Source organism: Pseudophryne corroboree, chromosome 6 (genome assembly GCF_028390025.1).
Source record: "Pseudophryne corroboree isolate aPseCor3 chromosome 6, aPseCor3.hap2, whole genome shotgun sequence".
Classification (NCBI taxonomy): Eukaryota; Metazoa; Chordata; class Amphibia; order Anura; family Myobatrachidae; genus Pseudophryne; species Pseudophryne corroboree.
In genome coordinates this window covers 21,621,222-21,638,800 of record NC_086449.1, presented here as the reverse complement: position 1 = coordinate 21,638,800, position 17,579 = coordinate 21,621,222, and the positions used below count along the sequence as shown (strand labels likewise).

General features: G+C 42.0%; 1 protein-coding gene and 1 pseudogene across 1 annotated transcript; one reads left to right on the top strand and one right to left on the bottom strand.

Moving 5' to 3' along the window:
* Positions 1-364: 364 nt before the first annotated feature.
* LOC134937769 (5S ribosomal RNA) lies at positions 365-484 on the top strand (annotated as a pseudogene).
* Positions 485-15,730: 15,246 nt separating this feature from the next.
* Positions 15,731-16,648, bottom strand: LOC134934138 (olfactory receptor 11A1-like). The gene has a single exon (XM_063929638.1). The coding sequence runs from the start codon at positions 16,646-16,648 to the stop codon at positions 15,731-15,733; it is 918 nt and encodes a 305-aa protein (XP_063785708.1).
* Between the last annotated feature and the right edge of the window lie 931 nt (positions 16,649-17,579).

The following is a 17,579-nucleotide window of genomic DNA, read 5'->3' as shown; positions in this document are numbered from 1 at the left end:
TGCATAAGGGTGTACTATAATTGATCATTTAGAAAACTCATTGCTGTGCAGCATAATTATATCCTGCACTTATATAGTGACTGATTTTGGTCTGGCCGTTCTGGTGTCCTTTGGGCGTTTTCAGGAGTGATAGGCAAGTCCTAATTGTGGACATTGTGTGGTGTCCAGGAATTTTACCCACATAATAGGCCTTCACTCATGTGTATATTGTTATCTGTGGTTGATATGTTACAGGGTGATTAAGCCAGGTGGCTACACATTATCTCATTTAATTTTTCGACCATTGTACCATATGTATATAAAAATCGCTATCTTCGGCAATCACAATTTATAAACCTGGATGACTCAGGAGGGTGAGTACAATATTTGCAGTCATACATCACTGGAAATGCCCAATCTCTTCTGACCTTGGAAGCTAAGCAGTGAAAGGGCGGGCTAGTAAGAGGATGGGTGACCACCTTTGAACACCCAGGTACTGCAACAAATTGATTCCCCTATAGTGTCATCCGCACCCAAAATATTGGGCATTTGGAACTCCAAAAAATTGGTTTGCATCAGTGAAAAGGCAAGCCCCAATTGTGGATGCTGTGTACCTTTTCTCTACAAAACAGGCCGTCACTCATGTTTATATCTTATTTGTGACTGCCATGTCAAAGGGTGACTAAACCAGGTGGCTGCACGCATTTAGGTGATCCAAGAGGGAGAGTACAATATTTGCGGTCATACATCACTGGAGATGTCCAATCTCTTCTGACCTTGGAAGCTAAGCAGTGAAAGGCCCTAGTACTAGGATGGGAGACCTCTGAACACCCTGGTACTGCAAGAAATTGACTCCCCTCTACAGTGTCACCCACCTATATATATACTACTGGGTACCCGACTCTCATATGACCTATGATTTAATTCTCTGCATTTATTGTAATCCACAATGGATATCTGCTGAACAAATGATGGTCATACATTACATGAGTCTGTATGTGTAATGATTAATGAACTCTGTTACCACAGCCATTAATCTCCGGCAACTGATACATTGTGATATGGATATCACGTACTATTTGTAATCTGTTCTATATTTTCGCAAAGCTTCTAATTTTTCACGCAGATACTCCTTAAAATTTTAATGTGTAACCTAATAAAAATGGTTTTATCAGTATTAATAAATTACATTGCCACCCTCTGAATTAGAGTGCTCCCAAAAAAGAGTCTACTTTCCAACACTTCTTTGTTTTGTTTTTTTCTCGACTGCTTAAAATTGACTCTTGGGAGCACCACTGAAAGCAACAATTATTTGGGACTAGGATTGACTATCCATATACCCCTAGTTGCTATATCTAGAAGCAATTCAGGGATAATTCAGTTTTTCAGAGGCTACTATTTATCAGATTGAGGACTTGTGCGGTTCCCAAAACACTTTTTTTCTAAGAATATCTAAGTTGGTCAGGAATGTCAATGGTCAAACTCCATCTGCTGGAGTAATTAGCCAATACCAAATTCTCAGTCCCTCAAGACGGATTCTGCGAGCCAAGAAAACAGGTAAATCTATCGTAGATTATGGATTCAAGTACCTAGATGGCTGTATGGAACTCTCTTGGTGGAACAGTTTGACTGTGGAGTCTGTAAGTTTTTGCACCACAACCAGATGTATATCATCATGGTCAATAACACTCTGACCAAAAACACTGCTGTAAAGTCTCTGGCTCAATGGTGAAATGGTCACTAATGGCTGAAATCACTTTTTTTAGTCTTTGGTAGAATGATTGGGTCTTCCTTATCAGTAGAAATGCAATCTTTATCATACAAGAGTCATATGGCCAACACTGGCTGGTGACCACCTGCTGAAAGGTTGTCATAAAGATATCCAAAACATTTCCAAGTTTCATCTTTGATCATTAAAGTGCTCAAGGACAGTACCCAGCTTGTACCCACTTATATGACAATGTAGGGATGTAACACTGGCACTGTAACTATAACAATAAAAATAATACTTCAACAATATAGTTTTCTGAAGTCCTGGTCTTTCTGAATTCAAAACCCTTTTCCTTGAACCAGATGCCATTAAGATTAAATACACAAATAGTTACAAAACAGCACATCTGAGGTTATTTTGAGTAAGATGTGAAATATGTCTTATTCATATTTTTTATTTTGATATAAATATATATTTTCCTTATAGCCTCAGAGACAAGGAAATAAAAACAAAGGCCAGACCCTGTCCTAGTGCATTACATTTATTTAAAAGGATAATAAATATAAAGTGCTATGTGTAAACTGTTATATACAAGCTTATAATAATTCTATACAAAGCTCACACATATGCAGCAATATCCCTACCAAAAGCAGTGGACAGATGAGAATGCATGTAGATCTGCAGTAAATCTCTGTCTACCATCAACCTTTTTTGTAAATTCACATTTTATTAAAAAAAGCCTTCCACCCTCAAGAATACAGTTCTTAAATTTATAAAGAAATGAACTTCAGAAAATGACACCATTGAACAATGACTGTTATTATTACAGCACCAGTGTACCATAATTGTATTGTCATGTGTTTCATTTAAAAGTGTTGGGTTCTTCTTGTGTTAGAAAGGCAGCAGTTACATAGGAGTGCTTGGAAACTATTGTATTTCCATCTTCATTAATCCCACTTCAAACACCAATTTGTAGTTACTGATAAACTTATTTTTGTGTAATTATTAATAGAAACACAGTTTGTTACAAGAAAACACAGTGATATGAGGATACCTTATTTATGTCACCTTCTCTGATATACTTATATATGTTTGCTAGCCCAGGATTTCCAAACTCCAATCTTCACTAAACCCTAACTTCATATGTTTTCCATACTTCATGATGGAGCACAAGGGTATTTATCACACCCTAACTTCATATGTTTTCCATACTTCATGATGTAGCACTTGGGTATTTATCACGACTCACACATTGTAAAAGATCCACAGGTAGTAACACCTGGATAACATACACTTTTAAACCTCCCCGAGGACTGAAGTTAGTAAATACTGTTCTTGTCCATATGCTGAGATCCACCTTGTTGCATTCATGAACTGTTATATGGGGTACACTCCTCAAAAGTTTACATTTACCAGGACATATTTTGCCCTTGGATCAAAATATTCCAAAACTACCTATTTACATGTTCTACTGACCATTCCAATGTAAGTATTTATTACAGGAACAACATAAAAATTCTCACAGACTTACAATTAATATAGTCTTTGGTCTCGTTTGTTTACCATGTCTATCACAATATTCCTTCCTTGGAGCCATGCATTTAGATGCCTTACATTTACTGCATTGAAAAGAGTATTCTATCCTTTATTGGCATGCAATAAAATGTTCAGGGGCTGATTGAGAGGTGGGTGTTGTGATGGTCACCCACCTACAACGTTATACAAATACCACTATACAGCGCTTCCCTGGTGCACATCTGTACGTCTGGAAGTGCAAGGACTGAGATGCCCACTATATAATATCAATTTGTGCATGTTTAGATTCACAGTGGGTCGCACCATCGAAATACGCAAACACTTTTACTGACACACCCGCGACTGTCTCATAACATAGCCATATGATGGACCACCTCCATGCATGCGCTAAGCCCTCTCCTAGTAACTGCCCAGGAACGCCCATCAGTTTTATAAGACATTTCTGATATAGTGCACCTTGATGGCCTCAGTGCCTATGGGCGTACACTTTGTGCTACGCTTGAGCTGCAGGAGGTTTTAGGCAAGTTAGGCAAAGAGAACACAAAGGTCTTAAAGAAACCTGCAGAGAAAGTGGAGGAATTGAACTGATGGACCAATCAAAATCTAATAATGAAGCAGAAAGGTTAGTGGAAGAAGATGGTATCTGCCTACAGATGTAGCCACGCTCATGCAATTGCAGCACGGCTGCACTGGCACATGAGGCACGGGTGTGACTTAGTATGCCACCCATGTATTCCTATGGGTGCACATACTTAGACGCATGCGTCCTGGTCGCGGGCACTCTTGCCACACCTTGCTTGAGTGCGACTACATCTGTACTTCGTAAAATTGACTTATTGGTCCAGTGGCCTCCTTCAAACAAGTACTGGAGGAATTAAGATAGACACAGACCAAGACATCCTGAACATCTTATCATTACAGTTTTTACCATCTACTGAAGTTTCACAAAGATCTACAGGTTTACCTGTAAGACCTACAGTATATAGAGTCTAAGGGATATAGAGGTCTATTCTCTAAGCCTTGGAAGGACATAAAGTTGATGGAGATAAAGCATGTACATCCTCCCCCTGTCCGGCTCCTGAGTGTGATTGTGGACAGCATCCTGCTGCTCCTCGCCTGCACCCGGACCTCCATCTCTGACCTCAAGTAAAGTGACTGCTCCCTGTCCTATCCCGGTACCTTCTGCCCACCCATCTTAGGGCCGGTACCAGGTAGCAATTCTCGTGGCAGGGCAGCCTTATTGCCGGGCAGCATCCTCAGTGCAGGGCAGCAGCTGGGAAAGGCGCAATCACAGTAGTGTGGGGGTGCAGGGGTAGTATATCAGTGGGTAAGGGTAATTACCTGTGTGCCCCCCACTAGCACACTCCCTGGAGTCACCCAATGCTTCTCCCCATCACTCTCTCCCTGTCTCCCACTGCCTCTCCCATCACCTACTCCCTGTCATCCTCTGCCTCTCCCTGGCATCATTCACTGCCTCTCCCTGTCACCCACTCTTGTCACCGACTGCCTTTCCATCTCCCACTATCTCTCCCCATCACCCACGGCCTCTACCCATCACCCTCTCCCCATCACCCACTGCCTCTCCCCATCAACCTTTCCTGTCACCCACTGTCTAGTGGATATGGCATTCCCTTTGATGCCACGCCCCTTGTTGTGAGGGCACACCCACTTTCCCTGAAGCATGTGCGCATCTTCGGCAGTGCTAATGGTATCAGTGACAGACCCTATTTAATCTTTTCCTTTACCCTTACTAACCATTAGGCGTTGTACAGCGCACTCTCTTGTGTAAACTATTAACCTGAATTGCATTTTATTATTGTGTTATGGTTTATCTTGTTATAATTTCTTTAGACCTTTAAGTGTTTGAACTGTGGAACTGTATTGAGAAATATGTAAGATGCAGTCAAGTAAAATGATTGGCTGATACTGGGGCTAATTCATATTTGTAAAGAAAACCTGATGGCTTACGTACAAATGCGATGTTTGGGGGTCCTGTGATGTCACTCGCAGCACCCTGTCATCCGCAGAATGATTGACAAGCTGCTGTATTTGGGAAAGGGAGGATGGTAGGACGGCACACAGAACATTCTTCAAAATAGAGGCACTTTGCCCTTTTTTTGAAGGCACGATGGGTCCAGAGTCCTCCATTGTATGGAATATATTAGCGTACCGCAAAATGATTAAAAAGAATTGATATCCTCATATGTACAAAAGATATCTAACTATAGGATAAAACTTTAGGGAACTCATATTTCACCGACCTTGACCAATTGTGCAAAAAATTTGGAATCAATATGAATTCTCGTATTATACTTTATGTACCTTACCCTACACCTTGAGAGGTTTTAGGGATATTTATATTAAAATTTTATGTTTTAATACTGAATTTGCAAAATAGTGTGCCCAGAAAAATAAATGTTTGCCTCCTTGCAAATACACAGTAGAAGTGGTCAAACTGTCGGCAGTGGGTTCAGTATGATTTACCGACGGACACAATACCGACAGTCATAATCCTGACAGCCATTGACCAACAGTCAAAATACCGACACGGTCAAAATACCGAAATTCATTATGTCGACATGTTCAAAATACCCACATAGTCAGAATACCGACATTTGAAAATGCCAACATGTCAAAATACTGTATCAACATACATTTTATGGTTTTTCTGAGTGCCAATGTGGCATAGGTCGACATGGACACTGTGTAAGTGTACCGTGTCCCCTCGTATGTCTCACCGACCTCACCATGCTTTGGGCACAGTGCCTCAGTGCGCTTGACACACTATTATATTTCCCTTCCAGGTCCACTGGGATGGTAAAGTATGAACAAGTCTGTTTTGGGCAAAAATTCCTGAAAAACGCATGTCAGCATTTTGACATGTCGACATTTAAAATGTCTGTATTTTGACTGTGTCTGTATTTTGACTGTTGGGATTATGAATGTCGGTATTGTGTCCGTCGGTAAATCAACTGCTACCTGTCGGCAGCATCCTATCGAAATCCTCGGAATGGCGACATGGTCACGGGAGGGTTAAAGGTAGGCTGTGTGGGAAGGTTAGAGTTGGGGCACTTGGGGGTAGGGATTAGGGTTAGGGATTTTGGGCAAATACTTTCAAAAACTGACAGTCCCTCACAATCTGACCCAAAATTGACGGTAACATCACCACCTGGACCTGGAAACAGAGCTGGAGCTGCTAGGAGAAGGTAAGAGACCTCTAGACCACCAGGGATGGTTTGTCGACAGTTTATTAAGTCGACATTTTATCTGGGTACACATAATGAATGTCTATGTTATCACTGTCAACAAATACCTGATCATAGCAGGTGTTTCCTCACCGTTAGTACTATGGTACAAGAGATATTTCCTCAATATGAGTTAGAAGATGTTCTAAGCTGGCTCTTTGACTTGGTTCTACAGTTACAAAAATTTAGTTATCAAATTTAAGCTGAATTTAAAAAAAATGCAACATGGCAAAACCTTGCTCAAGTCAGTTTGAATTTGCTCAAGACTGAATGGCTCAGTTATATAGTATTTGTTACTGTACGGGGAACTTGAATATGATATACTGTACTTTTCACAACAAAATTATTAGAATAATGGCTAGCTGTTCTACCCATTCGTCGCACGGGAGTTTCTGATTTTCATGGTTGTAAATATAAATGAGTGTTAATAATTTGGTAAATCTGTAGAGATGTAAATTTGAGATGTGTTAATGTAAGTAAATATGAATCCATGGTTCTTGGTGTTACCCGAGGAGCACCCGTAGCGGATACGGTAAAAAGTGACAGGACCATTGTTGTAGTTTATTAAATTCTACACACTGGAGGTGCAATCCAAATTTTGACCCGATTGTCCGTTTGAGCGTTATCGTTCATGCAATGCAATCCACGCATCAGCAATGACATAATTATGCCAATCCCCTTTTCATCCCCTTAGGGGAGGTTTAGTAGAATCCTATTTACGTAGTTTTCCTATTTCCCACCCGAAGAATACCGATGTTACATTTCATCTTCCCAACATATCGGGAAGTAAGATAATTAGTGATGAGTGAGTGAGTGAGTGAGTGAGTGGGTGAGTGAGTGAGTGAGTGAGTGAGTGAGGGCTTTCGCACTTATATATATAGATATTAGTAGATAAAGAAATTTAATGTTAGAGTTTATTTCAATGTCTTTTTTCTACAAGCTGCAAACTTGAACTTCCAGATCAAGGTCACAGATTGTAGTTACAAAATACTAGAGATGTGCACCGGAAATTTTTCGGGTTTTGTGTTTTGGTTTTGGGTTCGGTTCCGCTGCCGTGTTTTGGATTCGGACGCGTTTTGGCAAAACCTCACCGAACATTTTTTGTCGGATTCGGGTGTGTTTTGGATTCGGGTGTTTTTTTAAAAAAAAAACTAAAAAACAGCTTAAATCATAGAATTTGGGGGTCATTTTGATCCCATAGTATTATTAACCTCAATTGCCATAATTTCCACTCATTTCCATTTTCCAGTCTATTATGAACACCTCACAATATTATTTTTAGTCCTACAATTTGCACCGAGGTCGCTGAATGGCTAAGCTAAGCGACCCTAGTGGCCGACACAAACACCTGGCCCATCTAGGAGTGGCACTGCAGTGTCACGCAGGATGGCCCTTCCAAAAAATACTCCCCAAACAGCACATGACGCAAAGAAAAATGAAAGAAAAAAGAGGTGCAAGATGGAATTGTCCTTGGGCCCTCCCACCCACCCTTATGTTGTATAAACAGGACATGCATACTTTAACCAACCCATCATTTCAGCGACAGGGTCAGGCAGGATGGCACTTCAAAAAAATTGTCCCCAAACAGCACATGATGCAAAGAAAAAAAGAGGCGCACAAAGGTCGCTGTGTGACTAAGCTAAGCGACACAAGTGGCCGACACAAACACCTGACCCATCTAGGAGTGGCACTGCAGTTTTCTAGCGAGACGATGAGTGCTTCCATCCTCATGTGAAGCTGAACCACTAGCCATGAACATAGGCCAGGGCCTCAGCCGTTCCTTGCCACTCCGTGTCGTAAATGGCATATTGGCAAGTTTACGCTTCTCATCAGGCGCTTTCAATTTAGATTTTTGGGTCATTTTACTGAACTTTTGTTTTTTGGATTTTACATGCTCTCTACTATGACATTGGACATTGGCCTTGGCAGACGACGTTGATGGCATTTCATCGTCTCGGCCATGACTAGTGGCAGCAGCTTCAGCACGAGGTGGAAGTGGATCTTGATCTTTCCCTATTTTACCCTCCACATTTTTGTTCTCCATTTTTTAATGTGTGGAATTATATGCCAGTATCAATAGCAATGGCCTACTACTATATATACTGCGCACAACTAAAATGCACCACAGGTATAGAATGTAGATGGATAGTATACTTAATGATGACACAGAGGTAGGCACAGCAGTGGCCTTCCGTATCGTACTGCTATATATAGTATACTGGTGGACACTGTGTCGGCAAACTGCAAAACTAAAATGCACCACAGGTATAGAATGTAGATGGATAGCATACTTAATGACGACACAGAGGTAGGCACAGCAGTGGCCTTCCGTATCGTACTGCTATATATAGTATACTGGTGGACACTGTGTCGGCAAACTGCAAAACTAAAATGCACCACAGGTATAGAATGTAGATGGATAGTATACTTAATGACGACACAGAGGTAGGCACAGCAGTGGCCTTCCGTATTGTACTGCTATATATAGTATACTGGTGGTCACTGTGTCGGCAAACTGCAAAACTAAAATGCACCACAGGTATAGAATGTAGATGGATAGTATACTTTATGATGACACAGAGGTAGGCACAGCAGTGGCCTTCCGTATCGTACTGCTATATATAGTATACTGGTGGACACTGTGTCGGCAAACTGCAAAACTAAAATGCACCACAGGTATAGAATGTAGATGGATAGCATACTTAATGACGACACAGAGGTAGGCACAGCAGTGGCCTTCCGTATCGTACTGCTATATATAGTATACTGGTGGACACTGTGTCGGCAAACTGCAAAACTAAAATGCACCACAGGTATAGAATGTAGATGGATAGTATACTTAATGACGACACAGAGGTAGGCACAGCAGTGGCCTTCCGTATTGTACTGCTATATATAGTATACTGGTGGTCACTGTGTCGGCAAACTGCAAAACTAAAATGCACCACAGGTATAGAATGTAGATGGATAGTATACTTTATGACGACACAGAGGTAGGCACAGCAGTGGCCTTCCGTATTGTACTGCTATATATAGTATACTGGTGGACACTGTATCGGCAAACTGCAAAACTAAAATGCACCACAGGTATAGAATGTAGATGGATAGCATACTTAATGACGACACAGGGGTAGGCACAGCAGTGGCCTTCCGTATAGTACTGCTATATATAGTATACTGGTGGTCGCTGTGTCGGTAAACTGCAAAACTAAAATGCACCACAGGTATAGAATGTAGATGGATAGTATACTTAATGACGACACAGAGGTAGGCACAGCAGTGGCCTTCAGTATCGTATTCTGCTCAGAATGAAAGTGAACAAGCCCGAGACCGGGTGAAACGCGTTTTTCTAGTGGGCACCTCTCCTGTCTGACATCTGAATGGGTGATATTTAATACCTTACTTATCTCATTGTGGGCATTTTGTCTGTCTGACACTAGAATGGGTGATATTTAATGCACTACCTGAATGGAGTAGCCTAACATTGTCCAGCTGTATTTCATGTGGATATTTTCCCACATGAATGTTAACTGCTATAGAACCCTATGATAGGGGTGCGTATTTAATTAGTTTGTTCCCCGCTTTCTTAGCGGGCACACCGCCTGTTGGCTGATTTAAAGTCACAGGACATATCGATTTTTTCTGGGTGATATTCTCTGCCCTTTTTTGATTAAGCATTTCTGCCTTAGTTCAATATTTTCAAGGTAGACTGTGTTTCATGTACATGCACTCTCCCATGCAAACAATTTGTGATGTAACCTGGTGACATAACCTTGTGATAGGGGTGGACAATTGGTGACCCCGCTCTTTCTTTCTTCGGGCACACTGCCTGTTCACTGGCTGAAGAAGTTAAATCTATTAAAAAATTTCTGTCTTAACTGGCTCAAACCCTTACGCCTCAGCCAATTACATTGTGTGTCTCAGAAAACATTGTTGCTATTTACATAGTTTATGCTCCTAGAGAATGAGCACAGCATATCCGCTTAATTCTTTTATTTATGCATATTAAGCAATAATAATATCCCTGTATATATTTATGATCACAGGGTTTGATTTTGTTTGATCCTCTGCTCAATTCTTGTGTTTATGCATATAAAGCAACCATATCTCTGCATATGTTCAAGATCACAGGGATTGATTTTGTTTGATTCTGCAAGTAGCCTGCCTCAGGCAGCGCTTCAAAGGCATATTCTATGTGTTTGTCCCTTTGAGGACTTGTCACCAAGGGGATTGTTTTGATTGGTGACAATTCATCAGTCTCACTCACTATCTTGTGTAAATACAAGCAATAACCGTTACTAACAGTAATATACTTTGCCACTGTCATAAGTGACCATCTAGATTTTTTTCAGGTGATCATACCAGTTTTCGGGTTTTTAAAAGGATGTGTTAAACATACATAACCCCGTATTAAGCAGATTTGGTACCAATTATATGAATTTGTTGGTCTGTGTATGGTCATCACGATTACATTCATCGTTTTTTCCTCCTTTTCTGTGGTACCTGCATGATACCTTTTACCGTCACTAAGACTCACTATATTGAAACAATACAGGTGACCGAAAGGAGACCCAGAGCATCTAATCAACTGTCCTCACAATACTTCCTTAATTCTTTTACCACGTTCCTACTTTTCTTCCTTCTGTGAACTCTCATCCACGATTCTGGCGGACGTGTCCCCTCAGGTACACGTCTCGCCAGTCTAACGGGGACAGCAGATTCACACTTATCTGTCTACCGATACCTACCCAATTCTATACTACAGTCTTATTAATATTTTTCTCTCCCGAGAAGGAATCAATCCTTCCGTTTCGGTGCACTCTCATTGGTGATGTAGGGCAAGTTCTCTCTACGACCATACCCCTACGTTCACGCCCAATCTCGTCAGATCTTGGAAGCTAAACAGAGGTGGGCTGGGTCAGTACCTAGACAGGTGACTGCTAGGGAATACCCGGTGAAGTAGGAAGATTTCCCTATGGTAATAACGCCAACAGCAGTATCACTACTTATACTTAATCCTACTACTCCTTCAATTTCCAATTGTTACGATTTACTTATCAATGATAGTGGCAAACCATTAGAATTGTTAAACAGTGTGTGGGTTCTCCCACTCACGAATTTAACCCTAGTTAGGGCCGCATTAATACAAACTAAGTTTGTACAGATCTTTGGCAGACGGAGGCAGCTTGAGATGTAGCTACCTTTCCGATATGCAATTATCCAGGCATAATTAAGATCTGAACATTTCACACATTATTTTGAAACACAAAATTCTTTTCTTCCAGACATATTTCCCGTACCTTATAATCATGGCCACTCATGTTAAATTTATCTTGTTTTGAGTTCTCATGTGAGGAAAAGAGTACAAGCTAAAGACGACATTATTTAGTTTCAGGCTCATCATTTACTGACCATTATTTAAATTTAATTTAATAAGAGTGCGCCCAAACAAGAGTCATACTTTTTCTCCTTGTACATATACCTTTGTGAGACAACACCCCCATTTACCTGGCACTATACTAGGGGTATTATGTGTACTTGGCACTATACTGGGGGCATTATGTGTAGCTGGCACTACTGTGGGCATTGTGTATAAGGGCATTACTGTGGGCAATGTGTGTAAGGAGCACTACTGTGAGCATTATCTGCATGGCTGATAATAGTGTGTGTGTAGAGGGGGAGTGTAATAATGTATATATTTATAGTTTAATAAAATAATAGAAAGTTGTGAGGCCACGCCCACTGTTCCTTAAGTATGTATTATTGGTCGACTAATGACGTTTATATATCTACAATTGTAAAATCATGTCCTGTTTAGAAGTGGTGTCTATGAAGTGTTTTATCTTGGATGGTGGTTCAATCAACACCCTTCTCCTTAGCATGAAGAGAGCCGAAGACATATCATGGAAATTCTACTTCTGTAATAATTTCCTCCAAATGAACCTTATCTGAAAGGATAAGACAACACAATGTCTACTTTGGTGACTAGATTAGTCCTTGTAGGGCAGGATGTTGCATGTGCGAGGAACTGAAGGATGAGAGGAGTTGGGTGGAGTGAAGGAACAACTTTTGTTATTTTGTGGATTGAGAGGAAATGGGAGAGGAGGGCAGGAGATTGGAGAGGAGGGCAGTGGGTCAGACTTTGAGAAATGAGAATTGCATTAGGGGTCTTACATTTGTTATTATGACCCCAAAATATGGCCTAAAGTTATCTAAAAAGAGGAAAATACAAAGTGAAAGATTCCAGCAACAAAAGGCAATACAGCTCCTAGAAACTTGGGGACCTATTAATCATCAGAGGAAAAAAAAAAAAGTTCAGCAATGACATCAAAAGATATGGGTGGTCATTCCGAGTTGTTCACTCGCTGCCGATTATCGCAGTGCACTGATTAAGTGAAAAAACGACAAAAATGCGCATGCGCATGGTACGCAGCACGCATGCGCTAAGTATTTTCACACAAAACTTAGTAGATTTACACAAGCTCGAGCAACGTTTTTCCATCGCTAAGAGTGTTCGTAGTGTGATTGACAGGAAGTGGGTGTCTATGGGCGGAATCTGAGCGTTTTCCGGGAGTGTGCTAAAAACCAAGGCGTGCAAGCCGAAAAGGCAGTAGTGGCTGGGGAAATGGGGGAGTGGCTGTCAGAACGCAGGGCGTGTTTGTGACGTCAAACCAGGAACCAAACAGTCTGCAGTGATCGCAATCTAGGAGTAGGTCTGGAGCTACTCAGAAACTGCAGAGAAATATTTAGTAGCAGAACTGCTAACCTTTCGTTAGCAATTCTGCTAAGCTAAGATACACTCCCAAAGGGCGGCGGCTTAGCGTTTGCAATGCTGCTAAAAACAGCTAGCGATTGGACAAATCGGAATGACCACCATTATGTTGTCAAGAAATAATGGCTATGAACAAACATCTGTCGGGTGTAGAAGGGGCAATACAGTTATATAAATACGTGATAGCCACACCTGAGAGGGGATGCCGTTAATATACCGGTTGTCGGAGTCCCGGCAAACAGGAGACCAACGCCAGAAACCCGATAGCCAGCTGCCAGGATTCCGACAGAAGGGATGCCACTGTCAGTATAGTGACACCCGGCATTCCGTCTGCCGGTCAAACATATGTATTCCGTATAAGAGTATCAATGTAATGGAAATGAGACAGGACAATGCCAGGGGTAATGCGACGTGTGAGGGTCTGGGAGCAGGGCCGGTTCTAGACTTTGTGGCGCCCAGGACGAAAGCTTCCTTAGGCGCCCCCCACCACACAAAAAATCAAAATAGGAACAGTGCACAAAAATTGGGGTCAGTTCAATAACCCATGAGTCCCTTTGCAGCGCAGCTAAGGGATCAATCCAATTAGCTGTGATGGTCTCACAGGTGTGAGTCATCGCGGCAGCGAGCGCACTTTACGGTGGACCGAATTCCAACAAAAGTGCTTGCCACACCATAGAGGACCAAGCAATTTTGTGCAAATTGGGGCCGATTTCATCCTGCAAAGGGTGCAAGATTAGGTGGCGTTGCCAGCATTAAAATGCCACGGCAACGGCACATTGCCCACTTGGCGGCTAATTGGATCGACCCCTCAGTGTGGTTAAATGCAGCACTTACGGGACTTCCAGACTCACAGGTTCTTATTCTCAGCCCAAAGGGGTCCCTACATACTTCCATGAGTCCTGGGTAAGATCAGTTCGTGAGGGGGATGAGTTGCAGTTCCGCTGTCAATGTTTCCATGTCGTTACAATGGCATCTCACCGCTCAAGTGGGTGAGTAAAGTGACTCAGCTGACAACAGCAGGCTGAGATGGCACAGCTCTCAATCCTGCTCCAGACAGTTCTTTGGTTCTATCTCTGGACTACTAATGCAGGTAGTGACCGGAGGCTCCTGCATTAGTAGTCCAGGGATATAACCAAAGTAGCCAGGTAAACTCCAACTGAGATGGAAGATCATCTTAGCTGTGGTCAGGCTTCTAGGAGGGGAGCCTTCACTGGGTGCAGAGCCAGCAAACTTGTCTGAAGACTGAGGTCAAGTGGGGGCAGCCGCAGCCATAGCAGCCCACACTTGGCACAAATTAGCCATAAGGCAGGTGACGCTTACAGGATGGTGACTGATAGTGTCTTGGTTTCTGGTTGGGGGCAGGGGGTATAATAAGATTGACAAATTATTTGCGTTATTCTTGCTTTTCCTAATGAACAATTGTGACTGGAGAACACCAAATCCCCTGTAACAGCGATCGCATTTCATGCACAAGTTTTTTCGATATGCACAGTCACGTTTAATGGCAAAAGATTAATTATGCTCTGAGGCCAAAAAGTTATGAAGCATAGTAAGGGTCAATGCCAGAGATTTGGTTCACTTGTACGCCAGATTTCAGGAAGCACAGGCAGGGGCTCTTGGAGGTCAGGGGAAGGAGTTTATTGGAAACCAAGGTCAGGGTCAAGACCGATGGTAAATGTTTGCCGGGTAAATATTGTGGTTGAAGCATGGAAGGCACCAGTGATGACATAATATCAGATTGCATGGACATGTGAGACACAGCAACAACCTAGTATTATCTGAACAATCCTGCCAACCGCCCGGGTACCAGAGACTCGATTGAAACCACCTCAACAGGAATGGCAAAGATTGTGGCAAGATGTGTTTATGAAAGCTGACTCTTACAACATAACTGACCTGGTTATAAATTAGAGGACATCGGGACAGTATTGCTGTGATTCGGGACAAAGCTATATTATTGAGGTTTGGAAATTAGGATTGATCAAAGGAATCCTTCAGTTAATAAATGTTTGTGAAACTCCTGAATAAAGTATCCCTGGAAAGTAATAGAATAACATGTCAATTCCTCATAAATGACCTACAAAATAATGTATCTGGCCAGAAGAGGGCCAGAGGGAATGGGACATGAGAAAGTCATGGGCAATGGCGCATGAAAGGGCCAGGGGCAATGAGACAGGAGAGGGCCATGGTGCAATAGGACATGAAGGACAAAGGTAAATACTATAGTACATAAAAGGCCAGGGACCAATGAGACAAATTATTCTTGGGCCAGGAATAATTTGACATGAAATGGCGAAGTGCAAGAGGACCTAAGAAGATATGGGGCAATGGGACAGGAGATGGTCAGGGACAACAACACATGAGATGGAGGGATGAGGACTGCTAATTTCACATTCCATATACATATAGAGTATATGCACAGATCTATGTTCCGAACACACTCATTGCACTATTGTACATGTATCTAAACTTTTTAATAGATGTCTTCTAGAACAATTTGTAAAACTGCTTACGTATTTCTTCATTCCTGAGGCAATATATAACAGGATTTAACAATGGGGTTCCCAAAGTGTACAAAAGAGACAAAGTCTTATTAATATTATTTGAGTGTCCTCCAGATGGAATGAGATAAATACTGAGGAGAGATCCATAGTAGGAACATACAATGGTCAGGTGAGAGCTACAGGTGGAAAAGGTCTTCCGTCTGCCGGTGATGGATGAGATCCCCATGATGGCAATGAAGATGGAGATATAGCTGCCTACAACAGATAGAAATGGGAAGAGGACTATGACATTTGCAAAGAAGAATATTTCTAACACAACAGGGGTTGTGTCTGAGCAGGAAAGTTCCAGCATCGGGAGGAAGTCACAATAGAAATGGTCTATATTCATATCATTGCAGAATTGTAGCCAGCAGATCAGGAAGATGGTGATCAGCACAAAGAGGAATCCGAGTAACCATGACCATGTTACCAGATGAAGACGAAGTTTAGGATCCATAACGGAGGTATAACGCAATGGAACGCAAATGGCTAAAAATCGGTCAAAGGACATGACGGTGAGGAGAAAGCATTCTGCGGCAGTGCAGGAACCAAATACATAGAACTGGGTGATACATCCAGAAAACGAGATGGAGCTACCTCCTGACAGGGTAACTTGCATCATCTTAGGGACAATATTGGTAGAGAACAGAAAGTCACATACAGAGAGGTGGCAGAGGAAGAAGTACATGGGGGACTGGGCCAGGTGACTGGTGGACACCAAAAGGACAATGAGAAGGTTTCCACCTACTGTCATAATGTACATTGTAAGGATACATATGAAGAGTATTATCTTGTAGTCCTGAAGATCCTGGAACCCAATGAGGAAGAAGTCTCGGCCTATGGTGTAGTTATGCTCAGACATAATCTGTTGGCAGACCATACACATATTACATGATTATTTTCAAGATAAAAAAGTCAATTTATATTGGACGTAGAACAATCCTTGTCATAGATTGGTGGATAAATTAAATATATATATATATCAGGAACAAATATGTTAAACTTGCATACATTTTTTATAGGGATTTGCATAGTAAAGCACTATGGCATAATAAAAATACAAATAGGTAGAGCCCGCCCTAGGCATATGCAAACTAGGCAAATGTCTAGGTAATTTGGAATGCCATGGGGCACAAGCAGCTTCTGCTGAGTAAAATGGTATGTGGCATGCATATATTCTGTATGTGACTGCAGCTGTATCTGCAGCCGAAATGCTATGTTACAGTGTATTCCTGGAAATCACTGTAACATTGCATTTCGTATGCAGATACATCCCCAATCACACACAGAATATAGGCATGCTGCATATCATTTTAATCAGCACAAGCTGCTTGTGCATGCTAGTCATATAGTCATATAGCAATGCACAACATTATCAGAGCTGGCCGGGAACTGCCAGCTGACTTCACGCCAGACATCTCCTGCTGCATGGCGTATTGAGGTAAGATGTACACATCTGTATCCAAGCAGAGGTCACAGTGTTAGCAGTAGTGATGAGCATGTTTGGTTCCTCGGAAACCGAACCCCCCCCGAACTTCACCCATTTTACACGGGTCCGAGGCATACTCGGATTCGCCCGTATGGCTCGGTTAGTCCGAGCGCGCACGAACGTCATCATCCCGCTGTCAGATTCTCGCAAGGTTCGGATTCTATATAAGGAGCCACGCGTCATCGCCATTTTCATTCATGCATTGGAAATATTAGGGAGAGGACGTGGCTGGCGTCCTCTCCGTTTGTGCTTATTGCTTAATTGTGGGGACTGGGGACCAGCTGTATTATGCAGGAGGAGTACA

What these genes read in the sequence shown, in the direction of transcription:
- LOC134934138 (XM_063929638.1), bottom strand. Translation starts at nt 16,648, where the DNA reads ATGTCTGAGCATAACTACACCATAGGCCGAGACTTCTTCCTCATTGGG.